At 41.9% G+C, this 20078-nt stretch overlaps 2 protein-coding genes across 2 annotated transcripts in view; both read left to right on the plus strand.

Moving 5' to 3' along the window:
• The window catches only part of LOC133046594 (chondroitin sulfate proteoglycan 4-like), a 60027-nt gene extending 41496 nt beyond the window's left edge, over positions 1–18531 (plus strand). Inside the window, exons 6-7 of the mRNA XM_061129476.1 lie at positions 16306–16489; positions 17130–18531. Coding sequence (XP_060985459.1) covers positions 16306–16489; positions 17130–17524 — 579 coding nt within the window. The 3' untranslated portion in view covers positions 17525–18531. The remainder of the gene's footprint in view (positions 1–16305; positions 16490–17129) is intronic.
• Positions 15159–15611, plus strand: LOC133046592 (cytochrome c oxidase subunit 7B, mitochondrial). Its single transcript, XM_061129475.1, has one exon. The coding sequence runs from the start codon at positions 15249–15251 to the stop codon at positions 15489–15491; it is 243 nt and encodes an 80-aa protein (XP_060985458.1). The 5' UTR covers positions 15159–15248; the 3' UTR covers positions 15492–15611.
• Positions 18532–20078: the final 1547 nt, after the last annotated feature.

Below are 20078 nucleotides of genomic sequence, written 5' to 3' on the forward strand. Positions count from 1 at the left end.
TTTTGCTTTGCGATTGCTTTGTCTGGGATGCATTGAAGGGAACAGATCATAAGGTTAGCAGAAGTTCTGAAAGGGACACTGAAAAGAGGAAGTATAAATTCTCTAGTTCACAGATGCACTTGGAGGAAGGGAAAATGGAATTAAGGATGAAAACTACATTGTGAGGGCGAGCTTAATGTGCCCAAAGGCATCAAAACTTGCCCAGTTTCTTTTTCTTTTTGCTAGTATTTTGAATACTAGCAAGAATGATGACAGTCATATTAAGATGTCTTGACTCTAGCCCTAGTTCTTTAAAAAATTATTTTTTTATGGTGATCATTTCAAGCTTTAATTTCCACTACTTTTCATTGCAAATATATGATCATTTAGATTGGAGTGCATGCATGCTCAGTCATGGCCAACATTTTTGTGACCCCATGGACTGTAGCCCACCAGGCTCCTCTGTCCATGGAATTTTCCAGGCAAGAATACTGGAGTGGGTTGCCATTCCCTTTTCCTGGGGATCTTCCCAGGGATCAAACCCGGATCTCCTGCATTGCAGGCAGATTCTTTACCATCTGAGCCACCAGGGAAGCCCAGAAGGCCAGCTAGTAAGGCAGAAAAAGTCTTGATTGATTAAAAATCAATTATTTAAGGTTTTATTTCTTCTACTTTATGAATCAGGAGGTGCGTATCAGGAAAACGTATCATCAGTGGCAGCTGTTTGTATCATCAATGGCAGGTATTCGTCTGTGGGTGATGTGGTACCGTGGGGCTCAGGGCTGGAAAGCGCCTGCATTGTGTGGTGTCAGGGATGAGGCGTGTGAGACCCGGCTGTTGGTCCTCGTGGAGGCAGGGGCAGGCTTCAGTGTGGAAGCACAACCTGGGCAACGTCACAGGTCAGATGTGGTAAGAGAGAAAGGTGTGTTCTTCTTGAATGGACCAGGAGAACATCCCTCTTCTCCACACAGCCCTTTCCTCTCCAGAGCACGCGCCCAGCATGCCAGTGGCCTGGCCCAGTGCTTTGAATCAGAGGACAAAGGAGAGCCCCTGTGTTGTGTACAAGGCATCAGGCCTTTATGCAGGTAATTCCTGGATGGGATGATTCCTGTCTCCCCAGAACAGCATCTAAGATACATTGAGAGTCTGTGGGAATTTAGCACGGCAGCCCACACTCCCCGTCTTAGGTGTGTGAGTGTGGACAGAGCATATCCTATAGGAATCGGGTGCCCCCTTGCTGCTCCTTGAGCCACTACTGACCACTTATGACTGAGGACGGTGCCTTGGCCTCTGAAGTGGGAAGATTAACTCTGTGGTTGTAATGTATCTTTTAATCCTTAGTTTCCTCATGTGTAAGATGGGGGGAAATAGTAGTAATGACAGTTGAAACCATTTTGAACATTCCCTGTGTCCCAGGTGCCATTCTAAGCTTTCTGCTGAGTTGTGTTGTTCAGTTGCTGAGTCTCGTCTGACTCTTTGTGACCCCTCTTTGCGACTACAGCACAGGCCTCTCTGACCTTCACTATCTCCCAGAGTGTGCTTAAATTCGTGTCCATTGAGTCAGTGATGCTATCTAACCATCTCATTCTCTGGCTACTCCCTTCTTTTGCCTTTAATCTTTCCCAGCATCAGAGTGTTTTCCAGTGAGTCAGCTCTTTGCATCAGATGGCCAAACAAAGTATTGGAGCTTCAGCTTCACCAACAATCCTTCCAATGAATATTCAGGGTCGATTTCCTTTAGGATTGTCTGGTTTGGTCTCCTTGTGATCCAAGGGACTCTCAAGAGTCTTCTCCAGCATCACAATTTGAAAGCACCAATTCTTTGGCACTCAGCTTTCTTTATGGTCCAGCTCTTACATCCGTATGTGACTACTGGAAAAACCATAGCTTTGAGTAGATGGATGTTTGTCTGCAAAGTGATGTCTCTGCTTTTTAATATGCTATCTTGGTTTGTCATAGCTATTCTTCCAAGGAACAAGCATCTTTTGAGACTGCAGCCACTGTCCGCAGTGATTTTGGAGCTCAAGAAAATAAATCTGTCACTGCTTCCCCTTTTCTCCCATCTATTTGCCATGAAGTGATGGGACTGTTTGCCTTGACTTAGGTTTTTTGAATGTTGCGTTTCAAGCCAGGTTTTTCACTTTCTTCTTTCACCCTCATCAACAAGCTTTTTAGATCCTCTTCATTTTCTGCCATAAGAGTGGTATCACCTGCATATCTGAGGTTGTTGATATTTCTTCTGGCAATCTTGATTCCAGTTTGTGGTTTTATCCAGCCTGGCATTTTGTATGATGTGCTTTGCATAAAAGTTAAGTAAGCAGGGTGACAACATACAGCCTTAGCATATTCCGTTTCCAATTTTGAACCAATCAGTTGTTTCATGTCCATTTGTAATTGTTGCTTCTTGACCCACATGCAGGTTTCTCAGGAGGCAGGTAAGGTGGTCTGGTACTCATCTCTTTAAGAATTTTCCATAGTCTGTTGTGATCCACACAGTTAAAGGCTTTAGCATAGTCAATGAAGAAGTAGATGTTTTTCTGGAATTCCCTTTCTTTCTCCATGATCCCACAGATGTTGGCAGTTTGCTCTCTGGTTCTTGTGCCTTTTCTAAACCCAGCTTGTATATCTGGAAATTCTTGGTTCACATACTGCTGAAGCCTAGCTTGAAGGATTTTGAGCATTACTTCCTAGCATGTGAAATGAGCACAATTGTGTGGTAGTTTGAACATTCTTTGGCATTCCCTTCTCTGGGATTGGAATGAAAACTGAACTTTTCTAATCCTGTGGCCACTGCTGAGTTTTCCAGATTTGCTGACATACTGAGTGCAGCACTTTAACAGATTTCTTTTATATTACTCATTATATCGCTTTGCAGGCTTGGATCCCAAAGCACAGGGAAATTAAGCCACTTGCCTACAGCTAACACAGTTCACAAGTGTCAGAGTCCGGATTGGAACTCAGGGTCTTAACTATAGGTCATGCTCCTATTTGCTAGTCCATATTTTCCTCTTAGAGTTTGTAATGAATTAACACGAGAAAGTAAATACAAAATGTTTAGCACACTGCCCCGCATGTAGCAGATGGCTAAATAAATAGTAGCTAAGGCTGTTGTGATTATCTTTTTGTCCTTGAAAATGTGAGAGGTTCCTTTTCTCTCATAGCCAAAGGACTAATTTCACGGGGCAGACCATTTTCTGGGACACTGGAATTGGCTGCTATATCCCCCCTAATGGGCTGTGGTGATTCCATGAATGGAAATGAGGCCATTAGAAGAAAGTGGCATTTGCTTCATCCTGTCACCCACTCACTGTTTCCCTTTGTGGAAGAGTCCCTGGTATTCTGGAACACATTTCCCTGAGCAATGACTAGAGGAGGAGGCTAGAGACCATGTCAGGGGCTTCATGTCTGGATCCAGCAGCACTGCGTCCTTGGGCAGAGCACAGGCTGGAGGCAGACTGAGGTCTGAGGCTGGGGCAGCGCCAAGGATCCCACCCCAGAGGGTCAGGGCAAGGAGGACCCGGTGGAAGGGCTCCTCACCAGAGCAGCTGGGCGCGGCTGAACAAAGCTGGTGTTTTTTTGCAGGATGTGTTTGGCTAAGTTTCTAAACTTCTGTGAATAAATTTCATCAAAATACCCTGACTCCCCTTTTACTTCTTTAGTCACAAAGAGCATCAGTACTATGGGGGAGAGGAGAATGTGCAGAGGAAACTCTGCAAGAATAGAAACCCAAATGCTAACTCTGGCTCTTTCAGTGTGTGTGGGTTTTTTTGAGTTTTTATATAACACATGCTGATTGTAAAAATAAAATTAGGAAACATTAAAGCAGAACATTAATATTGAGATATGTATGGCATAGTCCCTTTGCTGTCCCCCTGAAGCTATCACAACACTGTTAATCAGTTATACTCCAATATGAAATAAAAAGCTAAAAAAAAATATAAAAATAAAAAAGGTCCCGACATCAAAACAAAGAAAATTAATACCGAAAAAGAGTAGAACATCATCAAAAAATTCAGTGCAATTGGTGTTTAGCTGAAGGCGTTCTGTTTAGCTTGTGTATTCAGAAATGAACCTTTTAATTTGTGCCTTGGGAAGAGAAAGAAACTTTTTCTTTACCTCCCTGACTTTCCTCTTTTCAGATCTGGTCTTTTTCTTCACATGCAAATAGATTATGAATCCTTTCATAAAATCTGCAGTTTTATGGCCTCTGTCATAAAACTTGGTCAAATTCTCAGCCATTTTATGATGGTTCAGTTTCCTCCCCAGCAGCTCCAGGACAAGTGAAAAAGAGGGTGGGGTAGGTTTTGGAGGTAGTGACAATGGTTAAAACCTTTTCTCTGAAATTACTGAACAAGGACCTTTATTGAACACTTATTGTGTGCTTTGATTAGTCCTCTTCAATCTGGTTGGTGAGAAGAGATATTACAGAGGCAACAATTTTCATTTGAAAAGGAGCTCAGAGCTGTTCAGCTATGTTCATGTAATATAATGGCTTCAGTTGCCTTTTGACTTTTTAGATCAGTTTTTTCTAATTTTAAGAGTTGGTTCCAGCCCATAACCTGCTAAGGGTCCAATGGGGAGAGGGCTTCAGACAGGTGCTGGTTGAGTCTTCTTTCCACCATTACCTTAAAGGACTAAATTCTTTCCAGCTCTCTACCACTCAGCTGAGGGAGGCAAAAACACTGTATCATTTGCATGTAAAACCTATACTCTGTCTTGCTTTTGATGGATAAACAAAAATGACCATTTAAATCAATGGCTCTGGATGGTTACAGCTTATGAAAGAAATCAAGACATTTCTTGCTTAATATCATCCTTTGGAAGAGTAATTGTGGGGGAAATATTTGTTAGATAATAGCTCGAAATACTTTCCTATCCTGGAATAAATTAATGATTTTCAAACCATACCATATCAACCTACCAAGATAAACAGGTAACATTCTTGTTTTTCACCTGCCTAATTTTACAACTGCCCAAGAGGCAATAGCTAAACCACAAAAAATTTGTGCTGAAAATCTTATATCCTGTAGAATTAAACACCCAAATACACAGAAAAGGTGAATCATCAAATTTTAAAATGAAATAAAACCTTTTTACAAATGTAGAGAAATTATTGTTCATTTCAAAAAATGTGCAAAGTAAGAATTGAATTCTCCAAAGAATTCTCTTACTAGTAGAGCACAAGGCTAATTGAGTGATTTTCATTCCAGTGCTTGTTTAGATAATTTGGAATCATTAAAAAGCAAAGTGTTCTGGTTTTGAGGTTTATGACGCCTGGCCTTTTTTCTTTTCCTTAAAGGCCAGTAATTGCGTTTTAGCTATTATGCTGTTATGTGTAGATCATCCATCTTCGTCTCTGCCTGCTGCTTCAGCACAGATACAGGATTTCAGGACCACATTTAGAAAGTGATACAATCGATTCTGGGTTATGAGTTTTATCTAATAACCCCTTCTAGACTCTGAAATCAGCATGTACATTTTAAGAAATTGTGAATGCATTTCCCATAAGAGAGAAGCTAATTTATTACAACTTAATGGAGAGTGCAATGGGATGGTTAAACTTTGGCTCTTATTTTCTGAGCAGGGTAGGATAAGCTTCTTTGTGTTAGTGATCACTCTTGCCCCACCCTGACCCCTGCTTTCTTGGCGTCTCTTCAGTGACAAGCTTAATGGGAACTAGATTCAGTAGACATTTAGAACATTTTCCGGTTTCTTGTTTTAGCAATTTTGATTTGGCCCTTGCAGTTCACTGAATTATGTGCTAGCATATTTTTGCATGCATGGAAATTATTGTATTGCATTGTCATCTAGTCACCTATTCATTGTTCAAACTTGAAGCTGGCTTTGAATAACCAAAAAAGCAGAGAGAACTAATTCCCATTTCAGTGAGCATGGTTGAGCCTTTCTCCTTTTATTAATTTCCTAAAGTTGCTGCAATAAATGACCACAAACTTGGTTGCTTAAAACAGCAGAAATTTACTATCTCATAGTTCTGGAGGCCAGAAGTTGGAACTCCTTTCCACTGGGCTGAAATCAAGGCGTTGGCAGGGCTATGCTGTCTCTGGAAGCACTAGGGGAGAACTTATTCCTCACTTGTCTTGCTGCTTCCAGTGGCTGCCAGCCTTTCCTGGCATGTGGCTGCATCACTCTAATTTCTGTCTTCGTGGTCACATTGCCTTCTCCTCTTCTGTCTGTATCTTATAGCCCTCTGCATCGCTCTTATTCATGTGATTGCAGTTAGAGCCCAGCTGAATAATCCAGGATACTCTTCCCATCTTAGGAAGATTGACTTAGTCACATCTGCCAAGTCTTTGCCATAGAAGGTAACATTTACAGGTTCAAGAGATTTGGACCTGATATTTTTGGTGGGTGTTTTTAGCCTAGTATGTTCATATGGAATAAAAGCAAGGTGTCCCTTATGATCTCACTTGGTAGTTTTATTAAAGGGCTCCATGCTTGTAATGGTGTAAGGCCCATGAGAATCTATGTTTGTGTGTGCATGCTAAGTCACTTCAGCCGAGTCTGACTCTTTGCAACCCCATGGACTGTAGCCCACCAGGCTCCTTTTTCCATGGGATCTCCCAGGCAAGAATACTGGAGTGGGTTGCCATTCCCTTCTCCAGGGGATCTTCCCAACCCAGGGATCGAACTCGAGTCTCTTACAACTCCTGCATTGGTAAGTGGGTTCTTTACCACTAGTGCCATCTGGGAAGCCCAAATCTGTGTCTGAAAGTTAGTCACTCAATTGTGTCCAACTCTTTGCGACCCCATGGACTGTAGCCCATCAGGCTCCTCTGTCCAAAGAATTCCCCAGGCAAGAATACTGGAGTGGGTAGCCATTCCCTTCTCCAGAAAAAAAGAACTCTGGTCTGGCAGCAAGTCTGCTTCCATATAAATGTGGATTTGGACCTCTCTGTCAGGTAGGGCTGTAGATGGATATATTGCTAGGCTCCCATGCAGAGCTTTTTGTTGTAATATTTTTATGTAGAGTATGGAGGAGCATGGATAATTGTTTGGGCCTGGTTTTCAGTTGCCCATTTCTAGCTGGAGATTTCCAGATATCACCATTTAAGAACTTAAGTTTCCTAAAATGCCTCTTCTATCTATTTCCACTAAGGAGAGTCATGCCTGGGACTTACGCATGCCTGATACCTGGGCACCCTCTAAGCTGATTCATCCTGAGCTGCTCCAGACTTCTGACCTCTTCTGGGAACCTTTGAGCCCTCTATGCCAAGCTGTTCTCTGCAGGCATGGTGGACCCAGTCCTGGTGGAAACAAGAAAGGGCTCACAAAAAGGAGTCATTTCTCTGAGATCATCCTTCAGGAGCACAGGATCTTGTTGTTTTCCCACTCTTAGCCTTTAGGACTTTTTATTAACCCATGTGAAACCTCGGAGATTCTATCTTTTTGAAGTGTTTGGATTCCTACAGTCTCCTTTCCTTACAAATATCTGTCCAAGATAGAGATTTTTTGGCCAGTTCTTTTTCCCTTGCTCCTTCTGGCCAATCATCGTCCTATCTAGAAACATGCCATTTGGCAAAGCCATCATGTTATGGAGAATCAAGTGAGTGGCCTGCATGTCCCTCCTTCTCCCTTCCTCTTCACCCAGCTGACCCTGAGATAATTTGGTTATTCTCTCCTCCAGTGGGAATATCAAAGCTACAGTCGACTTTTAGTACCCACTGTGGGAAAGATCAGGCTTCCCTGATGGCTCAGATGGTAAGGAATCCTTCAGCAATGCATGAGAGCTGGGTTCGATTCCTGGGCTGAGAGGATCCCCTGGAGGAGGGTGTGGCAACCCGTTCCAATATTTTCGCCCGGAGAATCCCCATGGACAGAGGGACCTGGTGGACTACAGTCCATGGGGTTGAAAAGAGTCAGACATGACTGAACGACTAAGCACAGTCAGAGGGAAAGATTGGTGTAAAGAATTCCTGTTCTGATTTTCTTATTAGGGTCATGGGGAGCTATATTTAGAAAGACCCCCAGAATGAAGACCTAATCCAAAACTTTCTAGCCCTGCCCTTTGGCCAAGTTTGACAATTTTATTCTCCAACACAGTCCTGACCACATGTACTTTTGGACAAAAATTGCCCTCAGTCTGGAGCCAGGTGGGAACTCCTTTCCTTTCGGCCCCATCCTCTTTCCCTCAGTGTCCTGTGAGAAAATCTACCTTATCTGCAATGGCAGCAGTAAAGAAAAGGAATACAACCTTCCCTTAGCTTGCTATTGTAATAGATACAGTATGGGAAAGATATTTCTTTGAATCCTTACAAGCTCTGGCCAGTAGTGACTGTAGACATGGTGGTCCCATGCAGACCCTGCAGTCCTGGTGGAAACAAGAAAGGGCACATAGAAAGGAGTCATTTCTCTGAGATCATCCTTCAGGAGCACAGGAGCTTGTTGTTTTCCCAGTCTTAGCCTTTAGGACTTTTTATTAACCTATGTGGAACCTTGGAGATTTTATCTTTTTTAACTGTTTGGATTCCTGCAGTCTCCTTTCCTTACAAATATCTGCCCAAGATAGAGATTTTTTGGTGAGATTAGTGACTGTGTCCTAGACAGGCCAGACCAAAATGGCACTTGTCTGCCCTAATCATACCTACCCATTCACTTTCCACATTCCTGAATTCCTTAGGGTTAGAGAGGCTATGTTGTGAATTTCTGGTTTACTATAGTGTCACTGGGCTTTCTGGGCTTCCCAGGTGGTACTAGTGGTAAAGAACCCGCCTGCCAATGCAGGGGAGGTAAGAGTTCAGGTGTGATCCCTGAGTCGGGAAGATCCCCTGGAGGAGGAAAAGGCAACCCACTCCAGTATTCTTGCCTGGAGACATCCATATACAGAGAAGCCCGCCGGGCTTCTGTCCATGGGGTTGCAAAGAGTCGGACATGACCGAAGTGACTTAGCACACACTGAGCTTTCCACACACAGGTACAATGAACTCTGGAGTTACACAGGACTAAATTAAAAACTGAGTTCTTACACCTGTTGGCTAGTGAATTATTTAAATTTTCTGAGCCTCAGTTGTTTTTTTTTAATCTGTCAAATGAATATAACAATCCTTCCTAAAACAAAAATAAAGTGAGTTACGTATGTGCCAAACAGAATGCCTGGCATATATTTAGGGCACAATTAAAGTTAGGTACTGTCAATGTGTTTTTATTAAATAAATGGGTAAGATGTCTTGGATTGCCTTATTTCTACTGCTTCATGATATAAATGTACACTTTATATTTAAATTTTGTAAAACACTTTGTAAGTAGTGTATCTGTTTGTTAAATATTTACTGAATCACCAAGTGTAGAATGGTGCATGCTTGCATGCTAAGTTTCTTCAATTGTGTCCAACTCTTAGCAACTCTGTGGACTGTAGTCCACCAGGATCCTCTGTCCATGGGATTCTCCAGGCAAGAATACTGGAATGGCTTGCCATTTCCTACTCCAGGGGATCTTCCTGACTCAAGGACTGAACCCGTGTCCCTTATGTTTTCTGCATCAGCTGTTTCAGTCTTTACCGCTAACACCACCTGGGCAGCCCATAGAATGGTGAGCTAATACTTATTTACAAAGTAATTGAAAGTAAGCTTCCAAAATGTGTGTCAAAATTCCAGCCTACAATTTCCTTTGTTTTTTGGGAAAATATTTATTTTATTAGGCATATTTTAGAACTTTCTGATTGCTTAATATTCTCATGCCATGATTCACTATAAAAAACGAATATAGCCTTCCATCTGTAAGGAATTGTTTAGTTAAGGCTTAGATCCTTTCTTGAAAGCCCTAGAAATGCCCAAAGCCTGCCATTTTGAACATTGATATGGCAAAAGACCAATTAGGTCAAATGCATATCTGCAAGTCAGATACGATTCTGTATTTTAATGCATAAATGGAGGCTCAGTGTGATTAAATGACTTGCATGAAAGCCACAGAGCTGGCAGTTGGTCATATTTATATTTGACTTTGGGCCTGATCAATCTGGCTTCCTGGGTGGCTCAGTGTAAAGAATCTGCCTGCCAATGCAGGAGACACAGGAGATCCCTGGGTCAGGAAGATCCCCTGGGGAAGGGAATGGCAACTCACTCCAATATTCTTACCTGGGAAATCCCATGGACAGAGGAGCCTGGTGGGCTGTAGTCCATGGGGTTGCAGAGTCAGACACAACTGAGTAACTAAGCACCATGCAGCGGCTGATCAATCCAGGGTTCAAATTTTACTACATTCCTATGCTTCCATTTTTATATTAATGAACATCCTTTTCCTTCTTGGAGGAAGAAGGTTAATGGTTCAAGTAGTTGGGGTCAAAAAGTTGCCAGTAATGTGGCTCTAAAGAAAGAGCTCTTATCTATAAGCCTGGACATCTGGCTTCAGGCCCCTGCTCTGCTTCCAGCTAGCCCTGTCACTGCGAGGAGGGAGAGGAGTTACTGAAATTCCAACTTCTTTGAGCATCTCAGGAGCCTCTCAGCTGTAAACTTTAACCCATCACACAAAAACCAATAGAATCCCTAGCCTTCTTAGAGCCAAATCTGTCTCTTTAGTCTCTGATAAATGTTTTTCTTTGTGGTTTGGTAGGAATAAAGGATATGAGATCCAGAATGTTTAGATCTCAGAGATCCAAAGGGTGTTATCCTAGTGTCCCTACTTGTAAAAGCACTACTCTGAGAAGGTCTAGGATTTGGAACTACATATTCACCCATTTGGAGAGGAATTCAACCTCAGTAAAGTCCTAGAGAAATGGACCAATTTGGAGGTGGGGTGCATGTTGGGATAGTCTACAGCCTCTTGTTGATTTCACAGTGCCCAAGGCACTTCTCCCATTCTACATACACTGAGTCATCAGAGAAAAGTGACTATTGACCCCTTCTTGAAGTTGATATAGTAAAACACCCCAGGATTCACTTTTTTAAATTGTTAGATTAGCTTTTTATTTTGAAATAATTTCAGACTCAGAAAAAAATAACAATAGAATACAAAATTCTTATATTGTTCATCCATATTCACTAAATGTTAGCATTTAACTGCCTGTATCATTCTCCCTACACACACACACACACACACACACACACACTTTTGATATTTTGAGAGTTTTGAGAGCCAGTTACAGACACGATGGCCCCCTTACCACTATATTTAGTAACATATTTGTATCTATTTACCTCTATATTTAGTACATTTATGTTTAGTTCTGTACAGTTCCTAAAAACAAGAGACCATTCTCTTATATAACCACAGTTTAATTTTCAACAGCATGAAATTAACACTAATACTGTTTTATAATCTATAGACCTTAGTCACATATGACAAGTTGTTTCAGTGAATGTCCTCTATGGCAGAGGGGAAAACCCACAGCACAAAACATGACAAATAGGTGTCAGGAGCCTTTAGCTGCCTTTAATCTGGATCCATTCCACAGTCATGTTGACTTTTGTGACCTTGCCGTTTTCTGTGGCCAACAGACCAGTTATTTGTAGGAAGTCCCTCAGTTTGGTTTTCTCTGATGTTTCCTCTTGTTTGGGGCAAGAGAGCCACAAGAGAGGCTGGATTCTTCCCAGAGCTTCCTGCCTGGCGCTCGCTTTGCCCTCTCCCTGATGATATTTTCTTTCATCACTTGGTCAGGTGCTGTTTTTCAGGTTTCTCAACTGTGAAGGTACTATTTTCCCCTTTGAAAATTAGTAAGTATCTATGAGGAGACACTTTGGAACTATCTAAGTATCCTGTTTCTCATCATAATTTAGCTCACTAGTTTTAGCAGTCATTTTAGGATTCTTACCTGAAGCGTTTATTACTAGTTGTTTGCCAAATGGTGAGTTTTCTTTCCTTTTTTAAAATAATTGTATCTGTTATTTATTTTTGGCTGTGTTGGGTCTTCACTGCCATGTGGACTTTCTAGTTGCGGCAAGTGGGGGCTATTCTCTAGTTGTGGTGCATGGGCTTTTCACTGCGGTAGCTTCTCGTTGCAGCACATGGGCTCTAAGGTTCACGGGCTTCAGTAGCTGGGACATGGGCTTAGTAGTTGTGATTCAAGGGCTCTAGAGCACAGGCTCAATAGTTGTGGCACACAGGCTTAGTTGTTCTGTAGCATGTGGAATTTTCTGGGATCAGGGATGGAACCTGTGTCTCCTGCACTGGCAAGCAGATTCTTTACCACTGAGCTACCAGGGAAACCCTGACTTTTCTGATTTTCTATTTTTCTTTCTATATTGGAATTATACACCATTCAGTTTCTAATGACATAACAGAAAGATTGTAAAAGAGAAAATATCTGGGCTAATCTAAATCCATAGGAAACAAAAACACCCCTCTCCCCTCCCCTTAATCCCAGAGCCCAGGTATTCTGCTAAGTGGTTTATCTGTCTATATTTAACACAGTGGAAATATGCAGAGCTGTTGGAAGTTGCTCCTAAGGCTGCTTTCTATTTGAGGTAACATGTAATTCCTAATCTTCTCTGAGAACCTTCTCTCCTCAGGTTGACCCTACACTTTTTCTCATGAGGTCTTGATCTTATTCTCCTTTTTCTGGCCCTCTGTCAGCATGCACACACACACACATGCACTCTCACAAATACACACGCTCACACACACACACACTCCCCTTAGAACCTGACTCTTAAAGCTGGTGAAGTCAAAGTTGTTTTCTAAACATCACCTCAACCCTATTATCCTCTTTCAAGGCGTGACTGGCAAGTTGACATTCCACAGGCACCCTCACTTCCTTTGACTTCTAGCTCAGCCCTTTCAGTTACCTGTTCTCTGGTCTTAAAGCTCACACACTCAAGATGAATCTAATTCTATTCTCTCTCCCACTCGCCAATGTAAAATGTCACTTTGTTATCCACAATTTCTTAGTCTTAAAATGCCTTTCAAAAACAGAACTCAGGACAGACCTCTCCTACATTAGGCGCCTGAAATGCAAAACTATGTTTAAGACTCTTCTGCAGTTACTTCTTTCAGAAGATTTCTGACCTTCATGTCGGCTCTTCCCGTCTATGAAAACCATTCTTTCCATAGGAAAATCATTTTCCTTACAATAGACATCAAAAGATCTTAGATTATTATAATAATTTGTTATATATTTTTTGGGGAAGCTGACTTTCACTCATACCAAAGAAGCAGTGGGCACGAATGACCTGTATCCACAAAAACCTTCCTCCTGGTTAATAGTCTGTTACTGTTCATATTAAGAGACTGGATCTTGTTTGCCTTATAATATTATATTTCTTAAGCAGAATGGAAACATTTTGGGAACCATCCTCTGGTCTAATATCCATGGCACAGTCACCTACTTCTAGGAGGAGGAATATATTTATAACTAACCTTTTGTCATAAATCTTAAACTTGGAATAGAAATGGTAGATCTACTAAATAAAACTGACTTATTCTCCAGGAACTTCTGGGGTATTCAGTTACTAGTTAGTAGCAGAAATTACTATCTTTGGAGAAAGTCCAGTTTCTCATGAGTAACCTTGTTTTTTTAATTAGGAAATGTTGAGAGATGATATTTTCTTCTCCCCACTTAAAATCCCCAAGTGACAGCACTTCCTTGCTTTATCCTTGAATAGGATAAGAAACAAAAAACTCCTCATCAGCAGTTGTGGCTACTCTGGGAACACAGATCTTTTATTCCATGAAACTCACTAGCCAAAAGCCTTTCTGGTTCTAGATACATCCACTGTCATGAGCAGAGAGTCAGAGCAACGCATTGCCAAACCTCTGTTAATTAATACATTTCAGTCATCCTTACATATCTGTAAGATTTTAGTTCCAGGACCATCCCCCCCACCACTGCAGATACTAAAATCTGAGGATGCTCAAGTCCCATATATAAAATGGAATAGTATTTGCATATAACCTGCACACATTCTTCTGTATACTTTAAATCATTTCCAGATTACTTACAATACCTAATACAATATAAATGCTATATAAATCATTGCCAGTATGTTATACATAACAATTTTGACTTTTGGAACTTTATGGGATTTTTTTTCCAAATGTTTTTGATCCATGGTTGGTTGAATCTTTGGGTGTGGAACCCATGGATATGGAAGGCAGTATTTCCAAATACCTACTGATGAAAATTTCTCTAAATTATATGACGGTTTATCCTCAGCACTTTTGACGTAGACAGTCAAGTAATTTGGCAGAACCTACCTGTAAGTTCAGATATTATGATAGATAGCAGGTCAGAAAAAGATGTGACTTATTGCAATTAAGGGTTGAATGTTTTATCTTTAGCCTTCCCTTCTGTGGTTATAGTTTTAGAGCATTCAATCACTGTTATTGGAGGAAGGGCTGCTCACATGGTATCTGGACAACAAAACGCTGGGTGGGACCACCTCCATCAATTGATATAAAAAGGACCTTGATAGTGTTATATGACAGCCTGGATAGGAGGGGAGTTTGGAAGAGAACGGATACATGTATGTGTATGATTGAGTTTGCTGTCCACCTGAAACTATCACAGCATTGATAATTGGCTATACTCCAATATAAAATAAAAAGGTTTTCAAAAAAAGGACGTTGATAGACCACAGACATTAAGGACTTTGAGTAAATCTTGAAAAATATCTTAAGCAAGATGGGAAAATTTGACAATCAGTAGGAGTAATACTTGCAAGAGAATGACATACACCTTATATTAAAATTCATGAATTAATGATGATTCTCAAGCAAACAAAACAAAACCAATGGTCAGTGTTTGGGGAGTGGAGCCAAGGGACTGCTTCTGAAGAATGATATGATAAGGAAAAGAATAAAATACTTATCCTGTCTGTCCTACATGTACTGTATATCAGTGCAGCCAACTTGCTAATAAGAGAAAGTTCTATATAGAAGAATTCCAAATAAGAATGAAGAAGGAATGATGAATAATATCAGTGTTTTGTCACTGTGAAAATACCGTGCTTAGTTTCTCCATCGTGTCTGACTCTTTTGACCCCATGGATTGTAGTCTACCAGGTTCCTCTGTCCATGAGATTTCCCATACAAGAATACTGGAGTGGGTAGCCATTCCCTTCTCCAGGGGTCCTTCCTGACCTAGGGATCGAACCCAAGTCTCCTGCATTGCAGGCGGATTCTTTACTGTCTGAGCCACTGGGGAAACCCATGAAAATAATGAGTTGAGGCAATTGTATCAATGAGCACGTAAAACTATTAGTTGATAGACTTAATGGGGAGCTTAAAGATAGTTGGATCAGGAGTCTGCAAGGGTAGTAGACGACGAATTGCTAGAGGCCAGCAGCTGTAGTTGCAGCCGTTTTGTGTTCAACCTCAGGATGTTTCCCTTGGCCAAAAACGCACTAAGTCGTCTGAGAGTTCAAACCATTCAGCAAGCAGTGGCAAGGCAGATCCACCAGAAGCGGGCACCTGATTTCCATGACAAATATGGTAATGCCGTATTAGCTAGTGGAGCCACTTTCTGTGTTGCTGTATGGGTATATACAGCAACACAAATTGGAATAGAGTGGAACCCATCGCCTGTTGGCAGAGTCACCCCAAAGGAATGGAGAGAACAGTAATCATCCCAGCTGGTTTAATATGAATTGTTTCAAAATCAACTAATAATTGATGCCAAGTAAAAGTACTATGTACCCATTAAAATATGGCATGTTTGAAAAAATAAAGTATACTTGAAACCTTCAAAAAAAAAAAAAAAAGATAGTTGGATCAGTCTGGCAACACTTGAAGTCACCTATCAATCTTAACATATCCAAAAGAGAAGAAGCCCAACATTATTTTGCCTTGTGATGCAATGCAAGAGGAAATATACATGTAAAACATTCTTACTGAAAAATTGAACCTGATTTTTATTAAACCTCTAGATGTAACTGCAAATACATAAAAACTATAGGTGCCAGAAGACCACGTTAAATGATGCCATATGGGTGGTAACTGAATATTTGAAAAAAATCATCTTTTACTAATACTTGCTAGAGCATTTACAGATGAAATGACTTGATGTCTGTGTTTTGCTTCAAAATAATCTGTTGGGCAGAAAAGTAGAAATACATATGAAGCAAGATTGGTTGGGAGTTGGTAGTTATTATGCTGACGTGGAAGTAAAGGTTCAGTATAAATTTGCTGTAATATAGATACCATAGGCATCAGTCATCTCAAAATCAATGTGCTTTTCTTTCTTTTTTGGTAAGAGAATCACCTAGGTTTGACAAATAAGTTACCACACTTTTAATGTTCCTGAATTTGCATGGAAATGTGCAATATTCTGAGGATGAATAAACCTTGAAAAAACATGTATCTCTTCCAATTGGGATATATGTTAATTCTCATATGATCCCTGAAACCAGGGGTTGATTTTTCTTACTATCTGGCCAGGTGAGTGAACAGCTGATATTATACCAGCATATGGACTGGGAAAACACAGGCTGGACTGCGGAAGACTCTTTCACGTTCACAGTGTCCTCCCCGCCAGCAGCTCTAGGCCCTGAGGAGTTTCATATAACTATTTCATATGAAATTAACGAACCTGGTCGGCAGAGTCGTCTGCTTGCAAATACAGGTAATTCCACCTTATTCTACTGATAAGGTCAGTATCTTATCTCCACTTACTAAAACAGGGACATTTGGGGACTAAATCTTTCCCTTTTTAATTATCAATGCCACGATATCAATCTTTGAAATAAAACTTATATGGCTATGAAATGTGTTACTTCTTTATGTGTGCTTTTTCTCTGGGCCTCTGCTTTTTCCTCTCCTGAGCCTTAATAGTTTCAGTGGGAAAAGGATGGAAAATTAAATTTCAAGAATTCCTATTTGTACTTCCAAATGGGGACTTCACCATGCCCATGACTGAAAACCGTTGATGGAAAATGAACATAACAGAAAGGGTAAATTCTTAAAAAGAAAGAGATATTGAAAGCTACACCTGTTTCTATGGTAAGAGAAAGTCCAGTAGTAGGAAAGTTAGGAGATGAACTTGTTATAAGTGAATCTCAAGGTTCAAAATTCTCTTACTTGAAATATTGACTTAATAGTGTGGGCGTGTGTATTTAAAATTTATTTTTTTTTAGTACGCTTTGGATAGCAATGCTAATTCAGGAACTAAGGTGTTTTGAATCATCCACTGGGACGGGCAAATGTGAGATCATTTGAAAGTTCTAATGAAATGCCACTTTGTTCTTTACGTGTGTTTTTAACAGGAGCTGTTGTCAAGGAGGGAGACAAAGTTCTCATTGATCAATCTAAGTTAGATGCGTCCAATCTCTTCCTTAAATTGCCCAAATCTCAGCGTTCTTCATGTGAAATCTGGTTCCAAGTTATATCTCTTCCTCACCATGGAACTCTTATGGTTGGAGAGAGAAATATTACCAAAAGAAAACCCAATTTCTCTCAATATATAATCAATAAATTTGGAGTCACATACCTTCACGATGACTCTGAATCACTGGCTGATAACTTTAGCTTTGCCATTTGGCCCAATGAAAAGGGCAAGTCCACCATGAAGCCAGAGGCTGACTTTCTTGAAGAGATGTTTAACATCACCATCACTCCTATAAACGACCAAGCACCAGAATTAAAGACAAAAGGGCTTTGACTGCAAGTTCTGCAGGGCAGTAGGTTGGTTTTAGGATCTGAAAACCTAAAAGTGGAAGATCTAGACAGTCCTCCAGAAGAGATCAGGTATGTGATCATCCGTGATCCTAATAATGGCGTTTTGGCAATGGCTCACCATCCACATATACCTGTTCACCGCTTCACACAAGCCGACATTGATAACTCTCAGGTGTGGTTCATACAAGATGGAAGCCCATCCTCCGGAGCGTTTTACTTCAGTGTCACCGATGGCCAGCACCGCCCACTCTACAAGCTCTTCCACCTGGATGCCATCCCCGTCTCCATCACCCTTGTGAACCTCACTGACCTTCTTCTTCCACAAGGCCAGACAAGTGTCACCATCACCAGTGCTCACCTGTCAGCAGTGACCAACGGGAGGAGCCCCCATATCACTTACAAGATAATGTGGCCCCTCCGACATGGCCATCTGCTCACTGAAGACCAGGCGGTCGTCAGTTTTGGACAGAAAGACCTGAATTTAGGAAAGCTGTCTTAGCACATGACCAACCTCACTGCCTCAGAGGACCAGCTACAGTTCTCACTGTTTACCTCAGAAAGCAAGCTGACAGGACAAACACTGTGCATCCGAGTGCAGCCTTTACTGCGGGTTGTGTCAAACCTGACAATTGCCAACAGAGCGGCCCATCAGCTGACAAGAAAGGACCTTGATGCTACTGAGCTTGCTAACAGGACTAACAGTGATCCCAAATTTGGAGTGACAGAACCCCCTGTCCACAGCAGACTTGTACGGAGAGTAGGCCGGGACACCGCCTTGGAAGGTGCTATCTGTTCACTCAGAGGGATATTGACCAAGGACTGCTGATGCTCGAGCCGCATGCCAATCTAACAGGCCCCAACAGCCTCAATGACTCCTTCACGTTTCTGTTCAGGGCAGACCACGTCCAGCCAGCAACAGCGTGTCTCCCCTTCACCATAGTGCCACCTGACCCCTTTCTTTTGCAGGCTTTCACCCCCGATGTTTCCTTCTTAGTCACTGATAACCTTGTGACTATAGGTCTTTCTCAGGAAAAGCCTGTGGTTTCCTCGGGACCCACAACACAGACAGGAACTCTGGGGAAGCTGACCCAGACCAGATGGCCGGAAGCAGCTCCCTGGGGACGACATAGTGGTGAAGAGCCCACTCTGGATGTCATGGCTTCTCCCACCAGAGTCATTTGGTCACCAGATGCCACCAGAGCCAGCCCTTGGGTCCCCACCCACCCCAGGGAGAGCAGTCACCCTCTGATGGTCATCATACCACTGACAGTGGTGCTCTTCCTGCTAATAGTAACCGTGGTGGCCTCATGTGTCTGGCTGCTGGGCCAGAAGGCAGAGAGGGCAAAACCTCTTATTAAGCCCCAGATCAACCTAGAACCCCCAACCGCGGGTCCTAGGCCAGAAAGGAGTGCAACGGTTCCTGCTGTCACAGTGACGCCTCTCCTAAGAAGCTCTGGCAGTCCTCCAGTCAGTCTTTTCAGGGCCCCACAGTGTGAACGCATGGAGAAGTCTCCAGCTTCCGAGCCAGCAGGAAGATGTGCTCCTTGGGAGACATGGGTGAATTTGGATCCTGACATGGTCACGCTCTGCCGACAAACCAACCCAGCACTGAAGCACGACCAGTACTGGGTGTAGACTCAGGGCGCTTGTTCCTCACGGACCACCTGCTGTGTGCCAGGTCCTGGGATACCAAGGCAGAGAAATGCTGGTTGGATCAACTGAGAGAAGCCTGGCTCTGCCACCGCTCGGTGCTCAGTTTCAGCTCCATGGTTAGATGCTGGCAGGTGTTTACTGTAACTTCTGTACAACACGCACCTTAGGGGCTGTCCACAGTCTTGTGTGCCTTCTTCTAGACCCAGTGCTCTGAGTGTACTTAAGATTTTGTCACTGTTTACATGACAGAACGTGCTGACTTGACTGCAGATTTACACAGGGGCTATAGTTAGTGGAGGAAGGCTTTGAATGCTTTTCCCTAAAGATTCACTCTCTGAGTGAGTCAGTGAGGAAGTGAAGGAACTGTGTCAGCAAGTAGAAGGGGGAATTGATCATATCTGTGAGTTTGTTTCTGATGTTTTTCTGTAATGACTTTTCCTCTTTGGAGTCTCCAGCTTTGATTTCCTAATGCAGGAAATGCCTTGGTGCTCTAGATAGTGGCACAGTCTGGCCCCCTTTGAAGGTATTCATTGAACACATTGTGTTTAATCAAGAGGCCTTGTCTATTCTGATTTGTAACATCAAACCTGTTGTACAAACATTATTTAAAGCCCTAAGGAATAGGTTTAATGCTTTTGTGATGCCTCAATTTGGCTTAACTTTACATTGAATTGAAATAATGGCAAATTTGTATTTGACTTGCCTAGTCAAGCCTACAATTGGCCAACCCAGCTTCAGTTTCCATAGCTATAAAATGGATACATTAGTACTTCTATTAGTTAGCAATGCTTTGGGTAGCAAATCATCAGACATCTGCTATGAGTGGGATTTAGGTTGGGGACTGGTGAACTTGTTCTGTGCGGGGCTGTATTGTAAAAATATTT

The sequence above is a fragment of the Dama dama genome, chromosome 25, assembly GCF_033118175.1.
Source record: "Dama dama isolate Ldn47 chromosome 25, ASM3311817v1, whole genome shotgun sequence".
NCBI classification, from domain to species: domain Eukaryota; kingdom Metazoa; phylum Chordata; class Mammalia; order Artiodactyla; family Cervidae; genus Dama; species Dama dama.

Bases quoted from the DNA above. Each gene is read 5' to 3' on its own strand.
- LOC133046592 (XM_061129475.1), top strand. From the start codon at position 15,249: ATGTTTCCCTTGGCCAAAAACGCACTAAGTCGTCTGAGAGTTCAAACC.